The sequence below is a fragment of the Anopheles arabiensis genome, chromosome 3, assembly GCF_016920715.1.
Source record: "Anopheles arabiensis isolate DONGOLA chromosome 3, AaraD3, whole genome shotgun sequence".
NCBI lineage: Eukaryota > Metazoa > Arthropoda > Insecta > Diptera > Culicidae > Anopheles > Anopheles arabiensis.
In genome coordinates this window covers 85916783-85934025 of record NC_053518.1, presented here as the reverse complement: position 1 = coordinate 85934025, position 17243 = coordinate 85916783, and the positions used below count along the sequence as shown (strand labels likewise).

At 44.9% G+C, this 17243-nt stretch overlaps 1 protein-coding gene across 4 annotated transcripts in view; it reads right to left on the bottom strand.

Moving 5' to 3' along the window:
• Nucleotides 1–2776: 2776 nt before the first annotated feature.
• LOC120902272 (optomotor-blind protein-like) overlaps nucleotides 2777–17243 on the bottom strand; it is a 132252-nt gene continuing 117785 nt past the window's right edge. For 2 of the 4 annotated variants that reach the window (XM_040310881.1, XM_040310882.1), the window contains 2 exons: nucleotides 6619–6836; nucleotides 2777–6460 (listed from right to left, as the gene is read on the bottom strand). In XM_040310881.1, the coding sequence (XP_040166815.1) occupies nucleotides 5523–6460; nucleotides 6619–6836 (1156 nt within the window). In that variant the 3' untranslated portion in view covers nucleotides 2777–5522. Of the gene's footprint in view, nucleotides 6461–6618; nucleotides 6849–17243 lie in introns of all 4 variants that reach the window. The other 2 variants (XM_040310879.1, XM_040310880.1) reach the window with 1 other exon arrangement.

Below are 17243 nucleotides of genomic sequence, written 5' to 3'. Positions count from 1 at the left end.
CCTTTTTTTTGGTTTTTCGCCGAGTAGAGCGAATGCTGAACACGAACCTAAACGTGCCATCCGTTTAGGTAGTGTCTTTCAGGAATAGAATGGGCGAGTGTGAGCAATTTGTTTGGCGCACGGTGTTTTTGTTTTGTTTTGTTTTTTCCCGTTGTCTGTTTTGATGAAGTTAATTGTTTGATCCAATTAAATGAGGTTAGTTTGTGCACAAAGTTGTCAGTGCGCTGTTGCGAAGGCAAACCCGCTCGCAGTAGCCTGCACGCAACCTGCTAGCAGGAGTGTAAATTGAACCCCACCGCTAGTAGGAGCAGTAGGCTTTGCGCTTTTGCTTTATTGCTGTTGACAGTTCGCGGTCGAAAGTTTTTGCTGGCGTGATGGCGTGGGTTTGATATTAAAGAGTTTTTTTGTGTGTTAATGTGAAAATTAGCTTCAAATTATGGTGATTCGAGTCGCAATATTCAGCTACAATGTGCTAGTGTGTTGGTAAGTTCTCCATCAGAAAGCGTAGCTTTAGATGCCCGTAACAAACAGAAGCAGCTGGAAGGTGTCAGACACCTATTGGAGAGAAAGATCTTCCGCTTTAGATCTTCCGCTTTAGATCATCCTCGTGAAGGTGTGAAGGAATGCGGAACCCTGACGGAATAAGTCATCTGGAGTCGTTTCACAGAATGGATGTCCTTGCCCTTGAATCGCCTCCACCGTCTAGCGTCCGGCTGGTGTCGCTAGCCGAGAAACTTTACACTCTTCCTCGGCACACACACTTATCTCCCAGTTTACATCTTGATTGGGTTGGTGTTGATATGTTTTTGTACTTCTTCCACATATTTTCGTTTTAGCGAGCGATCACGTCGTTTCCGTCGCTAACTTCCTTTCGCTTCAGCAACGGTGGAATGCTTGTGCACCATATGCGTCGCGAGACCTGCATGCTGAATGCCGGAAATAGGTCGGAGAGATGATAAATGCGTGCGATTGCTTAATTCCGTTATTGGTGCATTCAGTCAGCGCTCGCTCTTGTCGGCAGCGAGATGAGATGTAGACGTTTGGCAACAATAGGCATATGTCGTGGAGTGTGTGTTTGTGCGAAAGATGTTTGCTGTTAGTCGGGGTGCATCCGTCGTCACCTTGGGGTGGGTGAAGATGATGCATCTGATGCATTTTGAGGCACGATTAGGAAACGAGAACATGTGGATTAAAGATACCATTCAGTTTTTATTATTATTACTGCATATATCGACTTCCTAAGCTTGCGGGTACCATGCAGACAGGAGGATAGTCCTGATACTACCTATTTTCTTAGTGTATAGCAAACAGATGTCAACTTATGGTGGCAAGAAGTAGTTGATGATGAAGAAAAACGATGGCAAGATACTTCTTCTGTGGCACAACAACCTTTGTCGGTCAAGGCCTGCTTGTACCACTGATGGATGGGCTTGGTTTTCAGTGACTTATTGATTAATTTTACTGTCCTTTCAGGTGTTGAACCCATCACGGGCATGTTGTTAAATCGTACGAGTTGACGAATGTACGATGCGAGACCCCGAATGTCGCTGGCAAGGTAGGTTAAAAGCTATGATTTCCTATTGAATTTTCATTCAACTCCTCCCATTTAACCAGTTTCTGTGACAGTTGTAATATGTTTCTTTAACTCTTAAACTTTAACTATACTTACCTGGATTTTTAAAAAATTTGCATCAATGTCAAAATTTTCTGAACTCATTTAATGTCTCCTTTTTTTGTTTTTATTTGACGCAAGAACCATTTCGATCGATCGATCGATCGATCTAGAGGCATGCTTTGATCATCAAAAGGTTTGTCTGTCAGCGGCTTATTAATTTACCCCAACGTATGTTGTGAAATCCCACCAGATGACGACTGTACCACGACGATTAAGATATTAATGGGAAACTTTGTCATTGTTTAAAAAAATTTGTATCCACTATTTGATGCGCTTTTTTCTTTTTTTTTTTAATTCAATTGTAATTATTAGCAATGTAATAGTAAATGCCCGTCACCTCTTGCCCGGCTAATAAATGTCATCCGCAACTATCTAGGCTATCTAGATAAATGCGCGAACGAGCAATAATTCACCGCCAAACGAGCTACGCAAATGAGCCATCAAGCTCTGCGGTAGAGCACCATCGTCGTAGTGAAATAATCAACTCGAAGTAATAGTAATCACAATTACCCGACGTGAATGCGTGATGATTTTGAGGGGAAGGGAAAAGAAGACAGCCAACGAGACATTGTGTTTTTAAAGTGGGTAGTGGGCAATGTGGCGTAGGAGGGTTAGTGATTTATTGGTAATGTCTGGTGCATTCTTCAAGTAATTTGAAAGTGCGTAGTTTTCAGTGTACCCATAGATGATATCTAAATATAGGAATTATTTCGAATGTATTAAAAATCACCTTAGAATAAATGGACAAAAAAAACCAACAACACTCTCCAATATGATTTGGTTCTATTTTGTAATATTTTGAATTTTTATTTCTTAAAATAGTTTTTGTGTTTTCTTTTTTGTGATTTCTTCCATTTTTTGTTTGTTTTGTTTCGCTTGTTCTGCTTGTGTTTAATATAGTTTTAACTTACGCGCGCCGCCTTCCCTCCTTTATTATTGCTCTTTTACGACTTACAAAAATAGTCTAAGGTTTGTTGTTGTTTTCGCTTGTGTATTTTACTCACGCCGGCATTTCCCAACTGGTGGCCTAGTGTCACTTTATTACTTTTCTTTACTATCTTCTTTCTTGGTTTCAACAAACGTTTTTTTTGTTTTCTTGTCTGTTTTGCCTTTTTGCACAATTTGCTCCAATGCTTACTCGCGTGCTCAATTCGCCCTTTGATGCTTACACTGTGTATCGTTAACCCATCATCACTGGGGCAGGTTTTTAGTTTAGTCTTAGCCGCAAGTAAAGAATTCCACTAAATGCAATATGTAAATGTGTTGGGGGTTGGGGGCGGTGTGTAGGTGAGAGCTTTTTTTTTTGTTCTGGTGATTTGTAAAATGTTTGTTCTCCTTTTGCTGCTTAGTTATGTTACAGTATGACAGTGGGACAGGGCAGCGTTTGGTACGATTTCTGCTTGCTTATTTGCTTCCACTGCTTCCATTACTCTCTATATATGTGATTCCTAGCCCTCCCCCTTTCTGACTTCTTATGCCTTGCCTTGCCTGTTGATAATACCATTAAAGCCATGCCCTAATGCTGTGTTGTTATTGCGTCAATGTAAATTAAAATACGAGTTTGCAAGTGACTGAACATGGTGCTGCGTCACTTTCTACTATTTACGCTTGTTTTATTTTACCTTTTCTTATTTACATCGTTTCGGTACGTTTTTGTTTTGTGTTGTTGTAATATCAGCACCGTCGTCCCCATTTCCGCATCCCATTATTTCCCTTCCTTTAGGAACTCTAAAGGGTTATGTTTCTTCGCTCTTTTCATAACGTTTTCTCTCTTTTTCTCGCTCTCTCTCTCTCTCTTACTCTTGATATTTAAACAAATTAAAAACAAAACTCACAAAACACATAATCGTAGTAGGAAACTAAACATAATGTGGCTAAACGCGCGAGCATCCAACAAAATCTGCCACTGGTAGTAGTAGTAGTAGTAGTAGTTGCTCCGTATTGGATTATAGGTTACATTTCTACTAAGCTCTGCTTTAGCTATTCATGATGATACCGTGTGGCTGGGAAAGAGGGATGGTTAGGTGTTTCTAGTCGAGCTGAATCATTCGCGTACGGTACTTTAAATCAATAAATTATCACAACTTGTCAGCCAACACGTGTGCTGAACACGCCGCCCTCGCGCCGTCCATCAAACGGGGGCGAAACAGAACGTGTTTATTGGTAAGAAGATGGGTCTCCGAGGTACGGGTTTTTTGTTTTGCTTCGCCACTTAGCTACTGTTGTCTTACTAATGTAAGCCCCTTACACGCACAACAATAATTAACAACGAAAGTGAAGGACAATACAGAAAATGTACCAACGGGGTCTGGTTGGGTTTGCTTTGTGCTCCAAACTTAAAGTTTGTCACGGTTTTTGGGTTTTTCGGGGGTGTTTTCGTGGGGGAGGCGAGGAACACCATAAGGAAAAAAGGAAAGCAATCCGCGGCTTTTGTGTCGAATAAATAATGATCAAAACCATCTCGATCGAAGAAGGCAATGCAATTTTTGCACGTTTCTTTTTATTTTTTTTTGTTCTTCATATATAATTTAAACATATAAGAGAAAACCGTTAGTAATTCTTACCCCGCACCCCGTGGATACCGTGGATAATTCGGTTAAGAGCGAAAAGAGGGGTAACGGGGGGGATTTAATTTAATTTTCAAACTTCACTTACGGGCTACACTTTGAGTGTTTGGTGTGTGTGTGTGTGTGTGTGTGTGCGGAAGGGAAGGTGTGTTTTTTTGTAACGCAATTTAAATAGTTCAATTCCACCCTCACGCTCGCACTAGATTTGTTTGCTTGTTTGTAGGAAACTGTCGGTGCACAATTATTCGAATTTAGGTTTTTTTTAGTAAAATAACAACAACCAAAACAACTCACCCCCGGCAATGTTTTAGTACTTTTCCAATTTTCTATTTTTGCCCGCCTTTTTCTTTATAGTTTTTTATTGCTTTCCTTTCTTGTTTGAGTTGTGTAACCAAAGAAGTGTTGCATTTCTAATGTGTTCGAAGAGGAGAAAGAGGGTTTTTTTTACTTCAATCTGGGTTGGTTTGCTCTCTCTATTTACAACAATTTACAGACACTAAGTGTTTGTGTACAATTTATCATTTAAGCAGTGTGTTGTGAGACATGAGTTGGTGTGTCTATTGACGTTTGTAGGTTTGGATTTGAATTTTGAAGGCTATAAGTGAGGTTTTTTTATTTAAATGAAAGGTGTGAGATTTATTGCAACTGAAAAATCATTCTTGAGATGAAAAATAAAATTCATTGAACTTTTTTTTCGGCAAAAAGACTGTAAGGAAGTTCCACTCACATTTTTCTCTGGGAAAGGACTAGACACACTCAGCGTCCTGGATCGTCGAGTCTGTCGCCATAGCAGCGGTAATGGTCTCTTTGGTAAGTGTTCTGACACACGTTTCAGTTTTCCAGTAAGAAAAATAAAACCAAATGATTCCAATTGCACAAACTCTGCCGGTGGTGCTGGTGGTGGTGCGATGAAGGTTTTAAAGGTTTGTGTTCGAGGGATGGTTGCTTTGAGAGCGGTTTTAGAGGTTACTCTGCCTAAAAATGCCTAAAATTCTACGTCTATATGTACAAGGTACTCGCTCTCTCTCTCTCTCTCTCTCTCTCTCTCTCTCTCTCTCTCTATATCTCTCTCTCTCGGTTGTCTCCTATTTCTCGGTGCCACACTATGACATCCCATAGTGGAGCGGGTCGCCGGACCCGATTGCTAACTGTCACATACCCTGATCCAAACCGGGACCACCGACTGCTACGCCATCACCGCCACCGCCGACCTCCACCGGGACGCGGCGCTCGTACAGGCCGGCGGCGGCAGTGGGAAGATACTCGCCACCCACCAAACGTCACTGATCGTGCGCTGGGTGTAGCGCCTTCCCACCATTGCTGTCGACGCTGCCCACCGTGCTGCCGTTGATGTTGTGCTTCACCTCGAGCCCGTTCACCATCTTCTCGATGCTTTTCAGCTCGGAGGGCGAGTTTGAGGCAGGGGGTGGTGGTGCTGGCGGCCCGAGCGACGCCGGTGCTACTCCCGGCGCCATCATGGAAGCGGTTGAGGGTGGTGGTGGTGGTGGTGCCTGTCCGCCGGGTGGTGGTAGCGAGGACGGTGACACCATGCTACTGTTCGCTCCCGGCGGCATGTTGGCGGCCGCGTTCGCGTCTGCCGTCGTCGGCGAGGTCGGATGTTGGGTGGGCGTGGGCGACACGGAGATGGGCCGGGTCGGGGGCGAGTTGGAGGCGGCCCGGGGATGGGGGCTGCTGCTGAGGCTGCGGGCGCCGGCCGAGTTCGAGCCGGGCGTGACCGCATCGAACGCCGACCCGAGCCCGGACGGCAGGCTGTAGGGCGAGAAGCGGTGGCCTTTGAGGCCGTGCAGCGGCGAGGTGGGCGAGTGGCCCGAGTAGTGCCCGAAGAAGGCCGGATGCTGGGCGGCCAGCGCGAGCTGCGCGTTGAACAGCAGGCTCGGGTTCATGGCGGCCGCCGCCGCCGGGTTGTGCAGCAGCGACAGATGGGGCGGCGGGTAGAGCCCGTGCGGGTAGAGATAGGGCAGCAGGTGGGGCGGTGGATGGATCGGCGGCCCGACCGAGATGTTGGGCGACGGGTAGGACGTGCCAGCACTGCTGGACGACTCCTTCGGGCTGCCCGAGGTCGGACGAAAGGCACCTGTGCTTCCTGACACGCTGTCCGAGCAGTTCGAGTCGCTGCCGTCCCGCTCGTTCTCGTCCGACTGGAGGCGCCGGCGCATCGCTTCCTCCGCGCGCTGTACGTCCTCGAAGTTGAACCATCCTGGGAGGGGAAAAAGCGCGGATAGAGAGGGAGGGGGAACAATAACAAACAAAAGAATGTTATAAAAATGTTGGGGAATTTATTGAGAGTCTTTCGGGAATGAAAGCCGATTTAAATAATGTGAAAAAATAAAAAAAAAAACGGGCATGTCCACCTACCTGACGCGTGATGGTGCATCTGCTGGCTGAGCGAGAGCAGCGGGCTTTGCGGTGGGCCGACCACGTCCAGCAGCTTGTCGTCGTCGTCCAGCGCTGATATGCTATTTGTTCGGTGGTCCAAACCAGCTGGACCGCGCGAGGAACTGACCGAGCTCGGGCTGAGCTTGTCCCCGTCCGAGCTTCGCTGTCCCATCAGCGATTGCCTGAAAGCAGAGCAACTGAAACCCGTACTGGTTAGCAAGGGCCTGAATTAGAATACTTGAACATTGCAAATAGGAAGGGATGGAAGAGTTTTGTTTTGTGCGACTAATAACGGTGCAAATGACGATATTCTCAAGAAGCTGGTCGATTCGTAACGGAGTTCAATTTCGTGATAGTTGTTCTCAAGCTCATGTTGGATTGGTAGGAATCAAGTAAGATCTTTCTATATTAGTAAGATTCCTTCACATATTGTTGTATAAAATTAAATGCCAAAAAGAGGTATTTTTTCAGAAGGATTTAAGTGTGAATCCCATCTTTATTTCAATCATTGAAGCAGCTTCAGTGCTCAGGGCAGCTTCACATAGTACTCGTTTGTGTGTAAGCAGGTCTAGTGTCAGTGGATATTTGAGCCCATGAATCTCTTTCTGCAACGATTGTAAGAGACTCCCGCGTGATCTATGAACATCTGAATGATCTCATGAGGAATTCTGACTTCTAGGCTACTCAAGGATGGTTAGGTTGAAGAATCTTCTGTAATCATCTTTATTAGATTTAATCATCATCACAACTCCGTCTTAGACAATTAGACAATTCGTCTAACTTACTGCTCTGCAAAAGGGTCACTATCTGTACAATATTGAATCGTTTTAGCTCTCTTTCATAAAATATGTTCGGCTAGTTTTGCTCCATTTGACCAACAAGTTATCCCAAACAAATGGAAAATACCAACAAACAAACCGTCGTTCTAAACCTCCTTGTGGTGAGTGACTGCTGTTTCGCAATGCTTTCCTTGTCACCAATGCATATAGAACTGTTCAGAAGAAATCCTTCCCCTTAGTGTTGTTCCCTTCAACAAAACATCTTGCTCCTGGGCATTCTATCAAACTGCGATGACATTTATGACCGGTTCAAACGCTTCGGTTAATCGCGCTTTCAACAACAACCCATTACTCCCCGAAACGCAAAACGACACCAAACAATTCACCTATTGTTGTTCTTGTTCGGAGTTCTACGCTTAGAGAAAGAGCGCTTTCGACACGGAGAAACTCATAGCCTCATATTACGCCTCGAGCGAATCTCGAACACTCTCCGCAACGGGCACCATCCTTCACGACGGGTGCCAATTTGTTCTTCCAACAGTGTGCTTGTGTGTTGAGGTTGAGGACAACACACAAAAAAACTACAAATCACTCTCCGACCGGGAGAGCAAATTTAACTGCGCAGAAAAACTGAAACCCCTCTGCCAAAGGGGCGATGGATGAGAGCATTTGAATATGTGACGCGATGTGGTGAAAAGGATACGAACTCGGTACCTAATTCATTGCTCTAGAGGCAATCCCTGGCCGTCATCACAGTCCGCAAGACCCCCGGGGTGAGACACGGGGTATAATCGTTTGACGGTGATTCGGTTTGTCGGGTGCCTCGGAGTCTGAGTCAGCTCGAGCTCTTGTTTGTCGCGAAAAAAAGCCTCTTGCCGCTGTAGCATGATGTAGCATAAAATCGGACAGGACAGCAGTCGCCCCGAAACCGGAAGTCCCGTGGAATCGCGGGAATCGATCTCGGAACGCCGTTCGGTCCGTCGGTCTCGGTTTGCAAAACTCCTGTGCGACGAATGAAAGATGATAAATGGGCACGTCACGCGACCGGAACCTCGAATCAATTGCCGTACGAAACTCTGGTGTGGTGCCACACTGTGTGGTGTCTTTTTCATCACCTCGGTGGTTAGCGTTGTTTTTTTTTTTGGGGTGGTTGTTTTACTGTTTTGCTAAAAGCGGTATAGCTCATCCTTCCAAAGGACTAGGACTGCTGCTGGTGCTGCAGTTCGGTCATTTGTCGGGTTACTGTTTTGTGTGATTCCTTTCCTACTAGAGTGTTAGATCCGATTTGATACACACACGCGCATGCACATGATACCATAAATCTTTCAACAGAGAAGTGTCTCCTTTTTTTCGCGTGTTCGTGCCTGTATCCAAATTCTAGATCGTGCAAGAATCGCGTCGCGTTGAATAAATAATCACACCATCAAACTGGCACGCACTCGATAAATGTGCGTGACGGATTTTGGACGGGTTTTGTTTGTTGGTTTGTTTGTTTGCGTTTGTCGACTTGCGTTTTGACCCCTTTTGGTCTACGTCCCAACTCTTTCCTTGCGGCCAGTTAACCCGTTATTGTCTGTTTGCTCCCCAAAAATGTCCGTCATATAACTATTGGAGGTTTCACCCGCCCTTTCACACGTCACACCGGGTGATGATGCCGGAAAATCAGGTGAATAAAAGCAGAAGGACCTCAAACACTCACGCACCGAAACCAACTGTTAACTGCCGCTCATAATTTATCTCCTGCGCCCTCCACTGCTGTCAACACACAAACACACACACACACACTAAAATAGGAATAGTAAGGGGAAAGGCAGCCGATCTAAAACGGATGGATGTAAACACCACCGTTTTATTGGGCCCACTGCCATAAAGTAACGAAAATCACACGCATCCGTGCGTGACACAGAAAGGGTTAAAAGAGGTGGAGCTGGTGGTCTCGAGTTGGTCGGGTCTCAGCTGGCCCATTTCCTCCCGCGAGTGAGCTCTCCACTTCGCACGAAAGGTGCGGCAATGCAATCAAGCTTGTGTTTTTGTGCGACTTTGCGTTAGATTGGTCGCAGGTCGTATTTGCATTAAACGTTCGGGGGTTGTCTATGCTTTGTTACACCAAAACTCTGGTTATATTTTTTCACTCCTTTTTTCCTCTGTTGGGAATATATATTTTTATAGGTTAGTGCTCAACACTTCAACGTAATGGCTGGACGGGTTTGACTTGCTAAATGGTATGGGAGGGTTTTATGATTCTCACAGCAGCGGGTTGGTTGTGCTCTTGTTGGTTTTGGCTTACAGTGTCACGTAAAATTGGAAACAAAGCGAACGCCATCGCTAATCAATAGCCGAGGAGAAGTCAAAGGATATAGGTGAACCAAAAAAAAACAGGGCATGGAAAAGGGTTAGTTTATGTTTTCTTGGTCGAACGAAATCAACAAACAGTTGGTCTAGAAGAGTTTGGATAGAAACGCAATGAATTTGGCGCTGTCATGCTAAACTAATCCAATCCTGCTATTCTTTAAAAATGCTTCAAATACAAGACCGTAATTTAATAAATCTTGTACAATAACAATTCTTCATTCCAGTTTATGAAAACTAATTTTCTAAAAAGATTTTATCTTGATAGTGTGGGGATGAATACGGATGATTGGAGCTAAGACTAATTTTTGGTCCTTACAATGTTGTTTTGTACATAGATCTGAAATGTTTTCATTTATTCTCATGGATTTAGGCTTCAAGCAACTCAACCTTTGCCAGATGTAACATTTTGCCAGAATTGACTATTTTCCAAGAAAATATGACTCTAAAACCTACAAAATATTACCTTTTTCATTCAGTTGACTAACTTACATGAGCTTAAGAAAAGACAGTCTACCAATAACGAATCAATGCACTAAATTAATACAGTGAAATCTCTCTAAGGTGAATCTTCAAGAGCCCGTCAGCTAAGATCAATATTCGTGTTGAGGAAAATCTAATGAAAGTGCTGGTACAAGGTATTTAAGAAATCACGGGGGAACCTTGGCATTCTTTGACCAAAATTTGTATGAACTGTTACCTACAAAAATCTTGTTAGAGAATTTAGGTAGCCAAATCGCTTATGCAGCTTAGAGAACATTCGCCTTACAAACAATGTATGGAATATGATGGGTCCGTCCAAATGTGCATCTTAAATAAGCAATTAATCGTGAAGAGATAACTTTCAATCCTTGTGTTCAAATATCTCATAAACGATTACCAATGGCTAATTTTGTTGAATAATGTGTCACTTTGGTGATATTATCTGATAAGTCCATAATATATGTACATGCAATTGCTGTATTGTACACATCATTGGCATGAAATACCGATAAATTTATAATTTACGATTGTAAAATGCTGTTAAACTGTTAAAAAACCCAAAAGTGTCTCAAAACTCCAACCAACAGACAACAACAATAACACATTTTTCGCCAGATAACGATAGCGCAACATTCAGCTTCATTAATGCAACCAATAAAGCCTAACCGCATCAGAATCACATTTATCAGCCACCGACCAAACCACCGACCGACTCGGCCACCTTAATTAGAGAGCCGGGAAGATTGAAACATATTCAAATAAGCGTCTGCCCCGGTTTTTCCCTCATTCCCCACTCATCACTTTCGCCACCGCTTGTTTCCCACTCAATTGCGCTTTGCTGCGCACCGAAACCGATTGGTTGGCCCGTTGGTGGCCAATTTCTCACTGAATTAAACACACACACACACACCGGATCGGCGTCCACCCAAACGAGGTCAGAGGACGCCGACGAAACCCCCTGAAACCCCGTCACCCCGCACCGTGCCCTGCAGAATGATACATTGTTCGGGTGCCGCCGACGCCGTCCTGAACTGTCCGCCCGATGGATAATGGATTGAATTAGAGCAGGGTATAAATTTTACACCCACGAATCAACGCTTCCAACGCCCACTGGCCGGAAGTTGGCAGGCCGTCGTTTGGTGGACCGTCGGTTTTGCATGTCCCGGAAAGGAGACAAAGAGCGAGAGAGAGAGAGAGAGAGAGTATCCTGTTGTTCCACGAAGCTAACGAAGCATTGGATCGGCACCACCCGGGGACCTGACACAGAACCGATACTACGGGTAAACCTTGTAGCAAATGTACACAATCCCGCTTTCTCCGTGTTTCCAGAGCGCGGGGCCTGGTTTTTGCAAATTTATTGCACCGTGCTCAACCCCCGGTGTACTCGGAGGATCCAAGCGGGTTTCATTGTTTGCACGGGTGGATGTCCCGGGTGGATTTTAACCCGACAAAGGAGAGCGAACCAGAAGGGAAAGAAGCATGGCATGTGGGGGAAGAAAAACAACATTCGCGCACACAAAACACATCGGTGGTCTTTTCCGGTGGTGCACCAAATTTCCGCCTCCCGAATGAAGTAACATCCTGTGCCGAACGTTGGGGGAAGAGCCATTTTCGGTGGCTTTCGATGGAGCTGGCTTGCTGTGGAGTTGGTTGGGGTCGTTACAAGCACACACATTGCCCTCATTGCTGACCACTCCACAGGACAGGGTTTAGAGTGCGCGTTTTGAAAAAGTTCTCTAATCAACCATCAACCCACCAAACCCTTCGTAGTTGCGCCGGCCAATCTTTCGAGCTGGGTGCATAAATCAGTACGGTGTTGCAATCACGCCACCCGGGAGAGGAGAGGCGGCAACATACTTCACCGAAACGATCCGAAAAGTAAACATAACCTTTCCGTTTCGGGGGGGCACCATACCGGGAAGAAAAGAGAGAGCAGCGTGTTGCAACTGGGCTGGCAGCAAGACGGCGTTCAAGGCGTTCATCACACCCGGGCACGCTACGGATTCGGACTCCCTTCATCGAGTACTAGAAGCCATTGAACCGCGGCTAGTACGTACCGAGCGGTCGGGCTCGTTATCACGATGAAGTGTACGTGTGTATGTGTGTGTGTGTGTGTAAAAAGCTTATACACTGGGTGTGGTTTAATTTGCCACCAATTTGCATACTACATGAGCTCTGGATTATTTTATAGCTTGGGCGCTTGGGCCACCGCGGCCACCGTGTGGAGGGTGAGAGCTACCACACCCCGTGGTTTTTTTGTGTGTGTCGTTGCTTCCTTCCTGCGATGATCTAGCGTCTTTTTTCTCTTAAATTTTGCAACCTAACAACCTAACCAGTCTGATGTGTCGGAAGGTCCACGGGGGAGCGGGACTACCTTCCACCTACTGCACTGCTACCTTGTCGAGTGCTGAAAATTCAATGATCTGTGCGCGTTCAGCGTGTTCAACTCACTCGCTTTAGATTAGAATGAGTCGGTGAAATTTCCCGGAAGTCTAGGTGGTAGTGTTATCTTGCTGGCTTGCTGGGAGTATACGGAGTTTTTAGAGCACCGGCTTGTTACTTCGTTATCCCGGGGAAAAAGAGCTGTAACGCCATGTTTCCACTTTTAAGAAGCTGACTTCAGTTGTTAGTGCCTGATATACTTCAACAACAGAGATGGTAGAATAATGCTATTCTTATGAGTTGAAATACGGTCGTAGAGATGATTCTGCTGTGACTGGGATACATCCTTACAATCATTTCAATTAAGAATAATCTTTGAATGACAACTGAAATTGTTGCTTCGTAGTATTGTTTATGAAGAAAAAGACACAACTTTGTTGATTTGGAATCATGTTTTGTTAAGTTTAGTGTTTCAACTAACTTAGTTTTAAGGTGCAATCTTGTCCGTTGTACCGTAACAGGGTAATAATTGTCTTTAATTTGGAATCGTTTCTAGATATTTATTTCAAACGCCAGTTTTAGACTAAACAAGAGCAAAAATATGAGTAAATGTACAGAAAATGGTATAAATAATAAAATGATTCTAATTTGTAATACTAAACCAGTACATTTGCAAATTGAAAATATTATCTTTATACTGATAATAGTATACAGACTAAAGCAATCATGGAACTTAATGATCAAAACTATGTCTCGATGAATAGTTTGCCAAACATTGTTATGGCATATTCATAAGATAAACACCATTTTAAAATGTTTTATTTTTCAATGATCATAGCTGAAGCAATTCGTTTAAACCATATTTGAAAATGTCAAAATTTACTTTACTTCAACTGCTGTGAGAAAGATTTTCAATAAAATTAATTGAATCTTCCCACACAGCTTGCATTAAAAGAGATATCTATCACTTTAACAACATCTATTTAGTGTCTATAGGCTCACAAAAGGTGCAACAACACCCCTTAGTAACCTTACCTTCGCGCATTAACCATGAATCAAATTAACGTCCCTTAATCCAGTGTGCAACATATCTCCCCCTTTGCCCTTCATTTTTGATCCTGTACACTCACTAACAACAATCACATAAAACATACTTTTTCCCAAAACAAACCGCTCCCTCCTTGCCTCTCCTCGTAATTGCTATCGAGCGCCCCCTCCCTTCGCCGGACGCGGTCGCATTTGTTCATTTGCAGCTAAACTGTTCCTCACCCAAACCCCTGAGCCAGGCGGACCAGTAAAGTTAACCAGTTTTGTTGCCATAAATCTTCCCGATTGTCAACACACCGAGCCGGGGAAGTGAACAACAGCTCAATTCAAGACGGTGGCGCGTGTATCCATTACGGCCAGCAGACTGCAGCAGCCGGGAGGAAAACACGGGAACACATCCTTTTCTCGGTATCACCATCATCACCATCATCCTAGTCATCCTCGCAGGGCCGTGAGTGAGTGGGGTCGTGAACGATTGTAGGGTGAGTTTTAGAAAATACGTGGTGCTGTGAAAAACTATTACGATAATTGACAAATATCACTTGAACGGTTTCCCCTTTTCGGCTCATCCGGATGTGGGTGAGCTGGCCGAACGGAGAGCGTCAAGGGGAGTATTATTCGTGACACGTGCCACTTTGCGCACGGGCTGGGAAAAGCAAAGCAGCGCAAGGAGCGGGTTTTTGTTGCTTATTTTCGTGACAAATTTGCAACGCGGGTGGGATGGTCGTTTGGACGGAAGTTCCTGCTGGAGAAAGGATGGTGACTGACTGGGCGAGAAAAACCCGGAACATCATGCTGCATCTTGTGTAGAGGACAATTCAAAAGCGATTAGATTGCCCGGGACCAGGAAATGTCTATCGAAAGTAAAAGCGCTTTTCCGCTTTGGAGTCGAGAGAAACTGCAGTCTCATTTTTGCTACCATTACTTGAAAACTGTGTAAGCACGTGTCTTGTTTACTGAGCGTTGTCCTCCATGCATCGTCCGATAGTTGTTCAACTCACGGTTTTAGTTGCTGCAAATGCTAAAACACATTCACTATCTTCCTACACGATTAAAAGCTCTTTAGCATTCCCAGCTCGAGTGAGTTGTTAAAAATCGCTCAACTAAACGAATGTCGATTAAACGTTTGACCCATTTCTTTCCCCCCGCAAAGCAAGGACCAAAGTAATTCGCTTCTCCTATGCACAGAAAAAAAACTGTAGCTTGTAACAACATAATTCCATTGCCATCGTTCGCTTTCGCCCCCTTCATACGCTCCATAACGAAATTATGTCATATTGAGAGGCTCATTACATTGAACCAGTCACTCCATTATAAACTCTTCATTTCATTAGCGAACCGGCACACAGAAGTTGTTGTTTTTACAAAAAAAAAATGCATTGCAACCTTCAGTAAAGCGTGAGTTTGAACTACTAAAAGCTTTTTAATTGCGCGACGAACGACGGCCCCAGACCGAGCGGCGAGCATCTGCAGCGGAAGGTTGCCTCGCACTGCAATGGTCAGTGTGACATTACGCGATGGTTCAGTGTTGCCTCAGGGGGTGGCATAAAGCCATTGCAGACTATTTTCATGTTCAGGGCGAGCCGTACTTGTGTGAAGAATTTGATCCTATTTGTCCCTTTTTGCGTTCCTCAATGCGACTTGCCACTCGCTTGTCTCGTTGTGTTCTCAAATTGAAGGTAAAGCATCATTTAATTGAGCCATTTTCATCGTTCACTGCTCATTGGGTGACATTAAAGGGTTTCAGCACGAGAAAGGCTGCATAAAACCGTCGATAAGAACTGAAACACGTACACATTTCACTAAAAGGTTGAAGAAGGGAACAAACCAGTATAAGTAACCTTTTATTTCAATTTGCGTCAACCTTAAGCTCTACCGATCTGATCCATACAGGACACTTGAAATTGCTTCGCCAAACGTCGCAAGACGGAAAACTCTCCAGCAGCACAAGACGCATGAATGTGACGCCCGACCGACCGACCGACCTGACTTGGTTGTGTCTGCCTTGTAATTTTCACATTACCGCCCAGCTCGGCGGGAGGCGTTCACCCAAAACGCGCTACCACCAACGCCTTTTTTGCACGAAATTGCTTTCCGTTTTCTCCTCCCCCCCCCCCTCTCTCCGTCCCGCCAGCCCTGCATATGGAGCGAAAAAGTTCAACACACCACATGTAGACGACGATCACGGGCCTGGTCTGCTAATCTTTATTTATATGTATTTATGCATTCTAGAGGTGTTTCTCGGGGGATGGGGCGCGGTCGGTGCAATTTTCTCGCTGCTGCGGCTCGTTGTATAAGTCAATTGGCGGTTCGGGAAAATTGGCCTGTTTATACGGTAACGGTTGGCGTTTGAAGCCCAAACCGTCGTCGTCGGCACGGTGGTTTTCTTTTATGTTTTATGGGGACGACTTCGTGTGTCGGTGTGTGTTTTGGTACTGGAAATGAAGAAGAAATATATTTCCACACGGCATGTGTGCTGTGAGGTGAAAATTGGATAACACAGGGAAGCCAATGAACGAGAAAATTGGACACCTGAAATTGGCTGTGGAAAAGGAACGCTACCGCTTATTGGAAAATAAGCTTCTGTGCGGGAAGTCGATCGATAAAAAAAATCATTTTTTTAGCATTAAAACTCCCAAGAAAGTGAGTTTTAAGAAGAAGAAGAAAAAAGGTATAAAATCAGCATAAATTATGCTTGGAAAGGGTTCATTTACTTTCATAATCTAACAAGCGGCCGTTGGTCCATTTTGAGCTCATCAAACCGATCCTCTCAATAAGCACCCACACGAGAATTACAAATAAACCAGCATGTGATAAGAAGATGTTCTTATCAAGAAACAAAAAATAACCCAAAAACAAAACCACCAACATATTCCGGGGATTTAGTTCACAACCCCCTGCGCAGAGGTTCAGAACGAATTAAAAGCACCCTCCCCCCCGAAAGTACTCCCCTGGGACTGCGGGACGGTGTGCAAAAATTGTGCAAATGTGCCCTGATCCTTCCGGACTCACACACACACACACACACATATCTTAATGCGGGACATTTGCCCGTACCAGCAGCAATCAGTCAGGTAGGGAAACGGGGACGGGACTAAACACATCCTTTCGCCCCTGCCAATGCCGGATGTTGCTTGACTCATCCCCGGCCGACGGAACGGTGGCCACGGGGCTTGTAATTCGATTCGATTTTTCAACTCTCCCTATCAAGGGGTATACGAAGGGACGCTGCATACTGTCTCCCTTTGATTTTTAAGATGCGATTTTATCTGTTTCTTTCTTGTCGTGGCTACCTCTCCCTCTGGATGGACTAAAAGAAGTTGTTAGCCGTCTTCGGGGTGGACTTCACTGCTGCGGTGAATGAAAATCGATAAGACTCGGAGAATCGACGGTAGTGGCGGCTAGAAGAGGATTACGTTAAAAGACGATCGGTCAGCGATTAGGAGTGTCCATAATGTCAGGGCCCTGTGCTGTTGCTGCTGGAATTGATTGCTTCGGTGCGGGTTGATGGCATGAATTTTGCAGCCACCCCGACGGTCAAGGGACGTTAAAAACCAATACATC